We start from the raw sequence: 11,208 nt of genomic DNA, 5'->3' as shown, positions 1-11,208 counted from the left end.
CTTATTTTAGGGCTGGAGGCAATGGATCGAGAAGGCGATGGCGATGGCGGCAGCGCCAGCGGTAACGGCGCGGGGAAGAAGAAGCTGCTGATTCTCGACGTCAATGGCCTGCTCGTCGACACCTATTTCATGAAGGAGGATCGGCCTCCGCGATTGCACGATGCCGTGGTGGGGCGATTTCTTGGTGAGTCTTCAAACCCTTGGTTGTTTCTTGTGTGACAATGCGCTCCCAGTGTATAGGAGGCCCCATTGCGAGGAGTTTCTCCAGTTCTGCTTGCGGCATTTTCACGTCGCTGTTTGGTCCTCTGCCAAAGAGTAAGCTCTAAACTTAACACACCATTCTTTCTTAGTTCTAAGAATTTCTTTTTAGGCACAATGTAATGGGAATGGTAAACTTGATACTAGGGGAATCCAAAAAATTGCTTGCGTTCATCTGGGTATGGTTCGCTTCGTCGGGAAGTTCACGATCATTTAGTCTTTTTCGCTCTCTTTTTCTTGTAACAGAGCCAGAAATGGTGCACTGATACTGGAGTGAAATGTCTCGACAACAAGTTCAAGCCCCTCTTCCTCAAGGAGCTGAAAAAAGTGTGGGAGAGTTCTAAGCCGGACGTTCCCTGGGACAAAGGCGAGTATGGACCCTGGAACACGCTTCTCATCGATGACAGTCCACACAAAGTACTGCGAAACCCCGTAAGTTTCTCTTTCTTTTCATACTTTCATGCAGTAATGGACTGTGGCCATCCAGGACCATACAGCGGTGCTGGCTCTTCCATACTCGGCTATGGAAACCACCACCTCCGCAGACGATTTTCTACCCGCACTCCAGGGATACTTGACGAAGCTGATTGATGTCCCAGACGTTCGAGACTTCGTGCGAAGCAACCCGATAGGACAGCCCTTGATCACGGAGGATAGCCGCGATTGGGATTTCTACTCGAAGCTCAAGCTCTCTGTGAAGTCGAGCAAAGGCGAGAGGTGGCTACATATAGAATCCGGATCAAGCTCGAGAGGGAAGGGCATAGTCGAAAGCACAGATCCTGAAATGGATACAAGGCAGCCATCGAGTTCGAGGAGACATGGAACCATAAAGCGCTATGACCAGCCGACGGGTTATTTGAAAAGGTATGGGACGAACACTGAGATGGATCACTTGACAAGGTATGAGACGAGAATGTACGACACTGATGAATCGAGAAAGTCCAGGAGTATGAGACGGATCATCATCAGCAGCACTCGAGAAAACGCAAGAGGAGCTTTCAGCAGCGTGAGACGGGGAAGTATGAGACGAGAAAACACAAGCGGATCAAACGGAAACACTGCCGGGAGCCCGAGAGGGGACGTCGAGATGCAGGCTACCAAAGTGACCGGAGAGAACGACATCACTCGAGTGAGCGTCATCGCTACAAACGGCGTAGGCATTGAAGCAGAGTAAACAAGTACAACGTTGGCCCCAGAGAAAAGCTTTGGAGCACGCAGTGCAAGGCTGTTTTTGTAAAACGAAACTGACCCGAGAAACTGATGAGGACTTGCTGTCTTATTACCACCTTTGATTTCTCGGTTCCTTCATCAAGCCTTCAAGCTTGCTTCCTTAGCTCCTCCAGGTCAAGCTCCACGGCAACAACAGGAGTATCTTTGTGCATTGCTTCGGAGCTATACAAGAAACTTGAGAGTGACAAAAGAAAAGAGACATGGAACCATCTACCTGTTAAGAACGTGACCGTGATCAACAGCGGAGTGGCTGCAGTAGATTGCTCGGCCGAAGATGTTCTTCATTGGCAATGGTCCGAAAGTTCTACTATCGTAAGCTTCCTGGTCACCATTGTAGAGTTCTCAGCTAGTAACAACAAAAGAGAGAGAGCTACCTTTGAACTCAAGGCCTCGTTATCAGAGACCACCCAGCACTGCCCTTCCTCGAGAGTGAAAGGCTCGTCCTTCTCATCGGTAGAAACAAGCTCATCGCCCTCCAGGGCCGCCACTCTGCGCACAAGAGCTTGCGCGGTATCCTGAGGATCTTTAAAGACGACAACGTCACCGATGAAGATACACCTTTGATCAAAATCCAGGAAGAGTGAGTAAGAAAGTAGCAAGAAAATAGAGCTAGTCTTGCCTAGAAGATGGAAGAGGTACCGATCTCACGAGTAGAGTCTCTCCCTGGCTCTTGAAGGTGGGAGCCATTTGCTCGCCTTTGACATGGTGGAAGAATGTGAGCCTGCCCTGAAACAAGTTCTTCCAGATTCTATCGCCTAGTTGCTTTTCATTGATTTGTCCCTTGTCATAGCTCTGCGAGAACACTAAGCCATTGCCGGGCGCGATCGGCGAGGATTTTGATGTTCCATACCTTGGCAGCAGTGGCGATCGAATGCGTAAGCTTCACAACAAAATACCGGATCCACATCGCATGGAGGCGAGCGCGCGCCTTAAACCCCTCCCGCCATAGCCTCGTGCACTGAAAAGAGATTTTGCCCTAGCCCTAAAGCGCAAATCTCACCGTTAAAATCAACCACCGAGATCGCTCCACAAAGCCAAAATTCCAGAAACACGTGTCATGCCCAGGTGCCTTACAGTTCGTTGGGTTTTTTTCCATGCAAGAAGCCAGCAAATGCGAGCGCGGTGGTGTGAAGAACCCTAATCGCGCCCTCGCCTCGGCTTCTTCAATCTCTCCCCTCTCTCGGTCCATCGAGTGATTGATCATGGGCGCCGGAGGCAAGGGATCGGGGCCGGTGCTCTACAGCGATGTCGGCAAGCAGGCGCGCGATCTCCTCCAAAAGGGTTTCAGCGCGGGGCATATGTTGATGCTCTCGTATCTTGCCCCCAACGGCGCCACCGTTTCCACCACTGCTACCATGTTGGAGGGCACCGTGGTGGGAGTCATGAGTTGCTCCTTGAAGAGGGACGCGATGCAAGCCGAGGTCTCCGCCAGTAACTTATGCCAGGTTCGCTCTCCAATCTTTCTTTCTGCCCCATTGCTTCGCTAGAACTCTTTTGATAGCCCATCGTTATTTCACCTCTTTTTTCTTCTTTCTTTTGTTCTATCTTCAATGCCTTGCTAACTTTTGAGTTTCCAGATTACTGCCAACACCACGTATGACGAAGTTATTCCAGGCCTCAAGGTTTCTTTGTCCACGGCTGTTCCAGGAGCTGTCAACTCCGGGAAGACTCACTTGCAATACTTCCACGATCGAGCAGCCTTGACGGCCACCTTGAATGGCTTCAAGGCCAAGCCCTCCATGGAAGTCTCTGCCAACTTTGGAACTTCCAAGCTCACGCTTGGAGGCTCGCTGGTTTACGACCCGCAAAGCAACCGACTCATAGGCTCAACAGCAGGTAACAGACCTTCGTTTCTCTTTCGCTCGTGTTCTTCTTCAAGCTTTGCGCAAACTTTTATCTCGCAGGGCTAGGATTCTTTTCCCCGGACGTGTCCGGAGCGCTTCTCGTCGATCCAAAGAACGGCAAATCGGTGGATTTGTACTGCTCCCAAGCGTTGAACAAGAAGGTGGCGTGGGCCTGCCATCTCAACCACAAGCTCGACCGAAAGTTGACAACGGCGATGCTTGGAACCTCGTACAAGATGGACAACTTCACCACCATCAAGTCCCGGGTCGACAACCACGGGATGCTGGCGGCGTTGCTCCAGTACGAGCCCAATCCCTTGATCAACTTTGGGATGTACGCGGAGGTCAACACCAAGGCCCTCAAAACCACCAGACCAAAGGTTGGATTCACGCTCACTGTTTTAGCAGCAGCAATATGATCACCGAGACCACGGAGACGGAGATGAGACGGAGAGAACTCTTTTTTTCTTTAGTTTTTTTCCGCGGATAGCCGAGGTGAGTGTTTCTCCCTTCGTTTTCTCCTTCGGCATGAATAATGTGATCGTTTTTCTTGCTGGAGTCGCGGGCTGTTTAGTTTAGTAATCAGTCATTCACGGTCATCTTACCAGTTTTCGGCTTGATTTTTGTTCTTCAATGGACTGGGCAGCCATCGACCTTGATCCCAGGAGCTGTCGGACAAGTTGCCAGAGGACACTGATCGTCGAGCTGCACATTCCCCCACCAAGTTACTTTCTTGCTGTTGATGCTGAGGAATGCGTAGATGAAAACTCCCATGAAAGCCACGCCTGCGTCGAGAGCTGCCGAGAGGATGTAGTTGTGCCGTTGCCACCATTTCTTCCTCGTTCTAAAGATGAAGTAATTGAAGAAGAAGCCCACCACGAACCAGCTCCAGTAATTCACGGCCGTCGCGTAAGGCATGGCGCCGGCGCCGCCGATGAGAACCGGAACCACGACGTACTTGAGCCACTCCACAGTGGGGAAGACTTTGGTGAGCACCCAGTGGATTACTGGAGCTATGGCGCCCAAGAGGAAGCACCAGTTGAGGGACTTGTAGAGACCAAGGTCGCCAAAAATTCGCTGTGGACCAATGAGCCCCCAGATCACTGAAGCGTCGTAGAAGATGGTGTCGCCCGGGCAAGTCCACACGTTCCCTTTGATGTGGCGATTGCAAATGTTTGGGACGGTCTCCAGCAGCCACCATGCCGTGCCCAGATACGTCATGGATGCCAGCATTGTTCCAACGATCTGGAAGAACAAGTAAAATCTCGTTTTGTAAAAGGATAGGAGCTTTTTACCTGTGCTATGAACATGGACCTTGGCGGGATTTTCATGTAGTGCCCGATCTTAAAGTCACTGAGCAAGGACGTCGTCTGGTAGACCGTGATCGTGCCATAGGTCTTGAAGAGCACGTTAGCGATCGGCTTGTTAGGATAAATGTAGCCGATGAGGTACTCGGAGATGACATTGAGGCCCGGAGACTGGAAATTTGGGAAATTTACCTCAGCAGCCTAGAATCGGGGGAAGGATTTCACGAACCTGATTCGTGGTGGCCAGCAGGACACCGATTGGAAGGCAGAAGAGGAACGACAATCCGACCGAAAAGAGGACCCCCCACCATCTGAGCTGCAAATCGTTGTTGTAGACCTCGCACGCAATCACCGACAGCGCGATCGTCATCACCAGCAGCGAGCCATACCACCACGTCGGCACTCGCTTGTACTTCCTCATCAGCTTGGCATGGATGTCGGGGCGCGCGTCCTCCATCGCCCGGAGCGTCCTCCATATCGTCCTGCGCCAAAATTTAGGGCTCTTAGGAAAAGCGCGGGAATTTTAAGCGGGAAAATTTTTAAACGAAGCTTACTTTCCGTGGAAGAGGATGGCGTGCGTCACGCTGGCCGTCAGCATGGCAAAGCTAATGCCGTACGTGAAGACAAAGATGGTGCTGATGTGGAGGCGACTGTAGTTGTTATATGCCACCGTGTCCAGATCAAAGGCCGAGGTGGTGATACGTGTCCGATTGTACACCTGGCCATCCGAGTCAAACAGCTGGAGGGAGAGAAGGGGGAATTTCTTTGCCCCATACATGTCATAGCCCCAATATGCCACGGGGGCAAGAACATAGAGGGTGACGATAAATCCCACCATAGTGTTGGCGATAGCAAAAAATGGGGATGCCAGCGGACTGCCCAGGAATCCCGCTACTGTTGACCAGTCAAGACCAATGGCTCCAAGTCCATAGCCCGCCAACCCAGACCCTAATTGGTGAGCAATAATGGACTTTGGCCATATGTAGCATACCCATGAAATAGAGGATAGCGTTGCAAAGAGATAACCCGGGAGCAAATAGTATGCAAAGCTGGTGAGGAAGACAATGGTAAAGAAATTGATCCTGGTCAGACCACCTTTGACCCTCTTTTCTGGCTCGTGTAAAGTCCTGGATGAAAAATGTGTTACTATTGAACTTCATGCTTGAAAAATTCAAGGTACTTGCCTGAATAATGAGACCTGGACGAGATTTTGGGGCCACCACATGTGTGCGGGCTCGACAAGGAACTTTCTGAACATTCCGGCAAAACCGAAGCCCACAATCTTATCAAAAAAGCATCGCACGTGAACAAACAAATCAAGAATCAATGAATGCCTTCAAAAGGGAAGAGCTTACTTGCGTGGTGAGTGTCACCAGCAGTCCAACAAAGAATGGAAAATCCTGCCTGTTGTAAAACGCCTTGAGACTTGTGACAATATGAACTGCATACGCTCCCCCCGCCCCAGCATTTGCAAAGATGGTGATTAACACATGCTCCTTGACGTTGAAAGGCCCGGGATTCAGAGAAAAGCCCCAATTCAAGCCTGGGACCAGGATCTTTTGAGTGGGAAGCGTGGCAGCCATGAGCTTCCCCAGTGGAAGAGTGACAATTTGTGCTGTCAAGCCACTCACGCTCAGCTGCTGCCTCCTGTAAGAGAAGAACATGTTGATGAAAGAGAGGATCAAGCAGGAGAGGATCCCAAGAGTCCAGGTCCTGAAAGTTAGAGCCGGAAGTGAAGTGTCATCGGTGGTGGGAACTGTGAGGCGGACTTCCTCGATGGGAGATTGATCATCATCTTGAGAGCATTCTTGTACATCCATGACCAGTTTTGCAGTTACTGAAAAGCAAACCAAAATTGTATATGATTTAGAAGCTGTTAAGCTGGATCTGGAGGCAGATCTTTACCTGGAATTGGAGCCTCCTTCTTGGCATCAGTGGTTTCAAAGCTTCCATCTGCAGATCTCAAAGCTAGAGTGAAGTACATAAATGTAAGGGAATTTACTTGGAAGCTCTTGATCTTCTTGCTGCTGCTCCATGGCTTTCCAAATTGAGAGATAATTCCAGCACCCTAGGCTAGTCCAAAAGAATTGGCAGAGATGTGAGGATATAAAGTTAGTGGAAATTCCAAAGGCAACCAAACGATAAGGGATATTCCCTGACATCTTTCGCAAAAAAAGATTCTTTAGGCTGTTTGATGATTTGGAAAGAGCGACAGAACCTTCGGGGCACGAACGAGACAAGTATGAAGAATCCAAAAAAACCGGTTGACCCATGTTGACAGATGTGCTGGCTAGAGCTGACGAAAGTTGACTATAGTTGACTAGAGGCTTTAACTTAGCGCTAATCTGAATTGCGGAGCTAGGGCACGAAACAGGGGCATGGAGGAGAGGTCGACAGCGGCAGCGGCAGCGCCATCGCCAGGACCGTCATTTCAGGTATCGAAATTTTCTTCCTCTGGGAATCACGGCAAGCGGCGGGACAGGCTGTCGAGATGGGAGGAATCCAGCAAGAAGTCGAAGGGCGGTGGCGACAGCCCGGGATTCCAGCGCGGCCGGGATGGCAAATTCCGAGGCCACCAGAATCGCCGCCACCAACACCAGCATCATCACCATCAGCAGCAACAGCAGCAGCAGCAGCAGCAGCAGCAACACGACGCTAGAATCGATGGCGGCGATGGTGGCGGCGGTGGCGATTTTAACCACCTGGGAATGCTGCTCGTCAACCAGATCGTGATGCTCGACGGCAGCGTCCGGAGCTACTACTCGCTGCCTCCCGACTACCCAATGCCCCCGGATTTCCGCCTCGTCTTTCCTCCGGAGTTCGCGCCAGTAGAGGGCGTCTGGACCGCCGCCGCCGCCGCCCCCGCCGCTCCCCCTTACCATCCGGGAGTGATCGTGGATGCTGGATACCAGCCCCAGTTTGTAGCTCCTCCCAGGCACGACGAGATCAATGGGGGCAGCTCACAACAACACCAGCGCAAGAGAAGTCAGTGGAACAGGCACAAGAACTAAGTCTGGCGTGTTCATATCAACTTAGAGCTCTTTCTTTGATTCTTAAACGTATAAGTATGGCACACTTCCTTGTATGCTGGGCAGCCATCGACAACTATGCCAGGCTGGTTGGGCACTTGGCCAGAGGACAGTGATCACCTTATGCGGGTACCAAGCCCACGAATGCGGAGCCGGCGAGGACAAGGCATAGTTGTAGCGCTTCTACCATGCCTTGCGGTACCTAAGATCCTGGCCAAAGATCCACCTGGGACCGACGAGACCTCAGATCACTGACGAGTCGAACAGGAGGCGATTGTTGGGACACGTCCAGGTAGTGCCGGAATGTTAGCCAGGACATATAAAGCTATACACCAGATCAGGGAACATTGGAATGTTAGCCAGGACATATCAAGCTATACACCATATCACAAATCAGTGAATTGTGTTTTTTACTTTTTTTTAATTTTTAATGGATAGGATTTGTTTTACTAACTATGAGGCTTAATTTGGTTCTGTTTAAAATCTTATTATTTAAGCATTAATCACATCTTTATGCCATCATTTGGTTTTTAAGTTATGCATTTCGTTGTGTTTGTACTACGAATTAATATTCCTGACATAAACCTTCAGTGGAGCTTAAACAATTAATAATTGATAGTAATTATCTCACTGTTTGTCAACAAGCAGCCTGAATCAGGGGAAAACAATCTTAGTTACCATCTAAAATTTAATATTATTATTGTAAAACTGTATTCTAGCATAATATAATATTGATCATAGATCTGCAAACCAACTAAGCTACACTACTATGAGAAGCTCAATAATTTCACCTTGATTGAGAAGTTTCTTATTTTTGCCAATTCAGAATTACCGCATCAGAATTATTAGACTTTTTTTTTTAAGGCTTTCATAGCAAATTTGGATTATTTTTATCGAGCCTATCGTATCAGAATTTTTAAGGAGTTTAGATAATTTTTCAAATTATTCTTTTTCAAAATTTAATTGTAGAGCTTTGTGTTGTTAAACTTTTTGGCTAGGCATTTTTTGGATAGGCCATTGTTTCAAGAAATCTAGACTTTAATTGGCATTTACCTCTTATTTCTGTTGAAATTTTTGGACCTTTATTTATTTCTATTCTTTTTTTGCTCAAAAATTGATAACAATTTTTAATACATTTTAAAATAGTTTTTTAATAAAAATATAAGGAAGAAATCTATTTATAATTTTGTTAACAGTAGTGCTTGTGAAGCTATACTAAAAGAGTGTAGAGATTGCTTGTCACCAAAAAGCCCTTCATGGAGGTGCAAGCTTAGAGCTCTATACATGAACAAATTGCTAGATTTAAAGATCATAAACTTTAATCCAACACTTCTTCATTTTTGTATGGCTAGTAGTAATTGTTGAATAAAACTGAGAGAATAGACTTACCTACAGGAGTTTGAGACTGTTACAACTCCTATGAAATATGTGTATTATAAATTACAAAGCCAATTAAATTAATATGCCTTACCAATTATATATTGAATTAAACAAAACAAAACAAAACAAGGACAAAAGATGCTTAAACGAGATGGAAACAACAGTGCGCACAAAGCATTGAAGATTAAGAGGCTGACAGCAGCAGTAAAAGAGATGTCTAAGATGCCACTTCGATTTTCAGTCTTACATTTTCTCATCCCTCAGTCTCATGCCTCAAGATAGATATATAGAGATTTGCTGGACATGTTAGATCCAGTGCTAATTTTGGTGTCATTGTCTGGTGTGTTCTTGGCCATCTTGGTATGGAGGTTGACCTAGAAGAAATACGCCACCCTTTGTCGGAGAGATGCTACATTTGCTCCATTCCAAGCCGTGGGAAGTATGGCCCGGTTTTCAAAACACATTTGTTTGGCTTGCCCACGGTAATGGTGACTTCCACTGATGGATTGAAGCTCATTTTCACCAATCAGAGCAAGATCGTGCATGGCTCCTGGCCCAGCTCCGTCAAGAAGCTCGTCGGGGAGCGATCTCTCTTCTTCAGGCCGTTCCGTCACATCCTCATTGCGCTCCTGGGTCCCGAGGCGCTCCAGCGGTACGTGGGACGAATCGCCATGATCCAGAAGCACGTCGAGGAGAGCTGGATCGCGGGTGGCGAGATCAAAGCGTACCACTCCGTCAAGGAGGCGCTCTATGCCGTCATCTATGATCTCTTCCTGAGCCTGACCGACGAGAAGGAGCAGCAGGAGCTCCTGGATCCCTTCCGCGTCGTCTTGCACGCTCTCATCGAGCTCCCGCTCGATTTCCCCGCAACCGCGTTCTCCAAGGGCATGGCTGGCCGCCAGGAGATCATGACGAAGCTGGACCGGATGATGGAGCAGCGGCGACTGGATTTGCAGAGCGGGAAGGCATCCTCCCGTCTGAGCAGCAAGATCTCCTGTCGGTGCTGCTGGTCAAGATGGGCGACGCATGACCGACGAGGCGATCAAGCAAAACATCTTGATGCTGGTTATTGGAACCCATGACAGCTCAATACATCACGGAGAATCCATCCTGCTAAGCCGGGCTCCTCCGGCTCCCTTCCTTCAGCTTCGCCAATAGTAGGGTACAGCTCCAGAAAGGTTGACTCTTTAAAGCTCCTTGTCGACTAACACACTCTCTCTCTCCCTCTTTGTGGAGCACTTGGATATTGCTGCTTCCAAGAAGGCTGGAGAGCCACTTTTGATTGCTAATGTCCAATGCATGAAGTATACATGGAGAGTGGTCCAAGAAGGCATGCGCTTCATGCCACCCACCATTGGAGTTTTTCGCCAGGCCATCATGGACTTCGAAATGGGTGGCCACACAGTTCCACAGGGATGGCAGATTCGTTTTTTTTTTTCTCTCTTCAAGATCTTTAGCTTTGTTGAGATATACACTCTTTATAACATGATCTATAATGCCATTTTATTGATCTAGGTATAACCTAAAGGTGTATCTTTTGATTATGTATATATAACTATAATATTATATATAATTATCTTTTGAGTTATCTTTGTCCATTGTAACTCTGATCTCTCACTGTCCTTGGCTGAAGCTCCCATCGTCTCAGCCTCAATCAAGCCTCCTCGGCCAGTGCCCTAACGGCTCTCTCCCTCTGCTATGGAGCCATCTCACAGCCCAGCAGCTAGCATCACCTCTGCCTGCTTGCAGCAGTCCAACACTCCATTCTTTTGCATTCTGCGTCGTGCCTTTACACCCAACACTCACCTCTGGCCAGTGCCCGGCACCTCTGTCGGCGCCTCTGCCTCGCACGCCCTAGCGCCTTGCTCAGCGCCTCTGATCGCAGTCTCTGCTTGCCCAGCCCTCTCTCAGTGCCTCTGCCAGTGCACAGTGCCATCGTGCCTTGCTCAGCACCCTAGCGCAGTCTCTGCTCGGTGCCAGTGCCTTAGGCCGCTCTCTCACACCAGCGCCTCACTCAGCGCTCCAGTACCGCTTGGTACCTCAAGCCAGCCCTCTCTCAGCGCCTCTGCCAGCGCCAGTCTCTGCTCAATCACACCTTAGCGCCTTGCTCAGCTCGCTAGTGCCGTTATCTTGGTGCTCAGTGCAGTGCAGTGCCAAATC

The 11,208-nt window shown here is 48.9% G+C and overlaps 5 protein-coding genes across 6 annotated transcripts; 3 read left to right on the top strand and 2 right to left on the bottom strand.

Moving 5' to 3' along the window:
* The first annotated feature begins 19 nt into the window (after positions 1-19).
* On the top strand, positions 20-1,545 carry LOC9639528. 2 transcript variants are annotated; one of them, XM_024665193.1, is made up of 6 exons: positions 20-184; positions 234-315; positions 371-437; positions 505-690; positions 746-1,158; positions 1,204-1,545. In XM_024665193.1, exons 1-6 carry the CDS (start codon positions 22-24, stop codon positions 1,430-1,432), a joined length of 1,140 nt encoding a protein of 379 aa, XP_024520961.1. In that variant the 5' UTR covers positions 20-21; the 3' UTR covers positions 1,433-1,545. The 2 variants fall into 2 exon arrangements, with proteins under 2 accessions (XP_024520961.1, XP_024520960.1); XM_024665192.1 differs by having other exon boundaries at positions 746-1,545.
* LOC9639581 (chloroplast processing peptidase) lies at positions 1,389-2,477 on the bottom strand. Its single transcript, XM_002991366.2, has 5 exons — positions 2,339-2,477; positions 2,108-2,280; positions 1,863-2,046; positions 1,703-1,809; positions 1,389-1,650 (listed from the first exon to the last, which is right to left on the bottom strand). Exons 1-5 carry the CDS (start codon positions 2,393-2,395, stop codon positions 1,575-1,577), a joined length of 597 nt encoding a protein of 198 aa, XP_002991412.1. The 5' UTR covers positions 2,396-2,477; the 3' UTR covers positions 1,389-1,574.
* Positions 2,478-2,578: 101 nt separating this feature from the next.
* Positions 2,579-3,890, top strand: LOC9639527 (mitochondrial outer membrane protein porin 1). Its single transcript, XM_002991420.2, has 3 exons — positions 2,579-2,933; positions 3,066-3,324; positions 3,393-3,890. The coding sequence occupies exons 1-3, from the start codon at positions 2,691-2,693 to the stop codon at positions 3,749-3,751; spliced, it is 861 nt and encodes a 286-aa protein (XP_002991466.1). The 5' UTR covers positions 2,579-2,690; the 3' UTR covers positions 3,752-3,890.
* Positions 3,778-6,749, bottom strand: LOC9639580 (oligopeptide transporter 7). Its single transcript, XM_002991365.2, has 8 exons — positions 6,642-6,749; positions 6,545-6,592; positions 5,995-6,476; positions 5,824-5,921; positions 5,194-5,766; positions 4,869-5,121; positions 4,628-4,810; positions 3,778-4,577 (listed from the first exon to the last, which is right to left on the bottom strand). The coding sequence occupies exons 1-8, from the start codon at positions 6,673-6,675 to the stop codon at positions 3,963-3,965; spliced, it is 2,286 nt and encodes a 761-aa protein (XP_002991411.2). The 5' UTR covers positions 6,676-6,749; the 3' UTR covers positions 3,778-3,962.
* A 2,661-nt stretch (positions 6,750-9,410) lies between these two features.
* Positions 9,411-10,130, top strand: LOC9639578 (taxadiene 5-alpha hydroxylase). Its single transcript, XM_002991418.1, has one exon. The coding sequence runs from the start codon at positions 9,411-9,413 to the stop codon at positions 10,128-10,130; it is 720 nt and encodes a 239-aa protein (XP_002991464.1).
* The last annotated feature ends 1,078 nt before the right edge of the window (positions 10,131-11,208 follow it).

This window comes from Selaginella moellendorffii, unplaced genomic scaffold (assembly GCF_000143415.4).
Source record: "Selaginella moellendorffii unplaced genomic scaffold, v1.0 SELMOscaffold_119, whole genome shotgun sequence".
In the NCBI taxonomy this organism is placed as follows: domain Eukaryota; kingdom Viridiplantae; phylum Streptophyta; class Lycopodiopsida; order Selaginellales; family Selaginellaceae; genus Selaginella; species Selaginella moellendorffii.
Note: the sequence above shows the minus strand (reverse complement) of the source record. Positions and strands in the feature narration are given on the sequence as shown.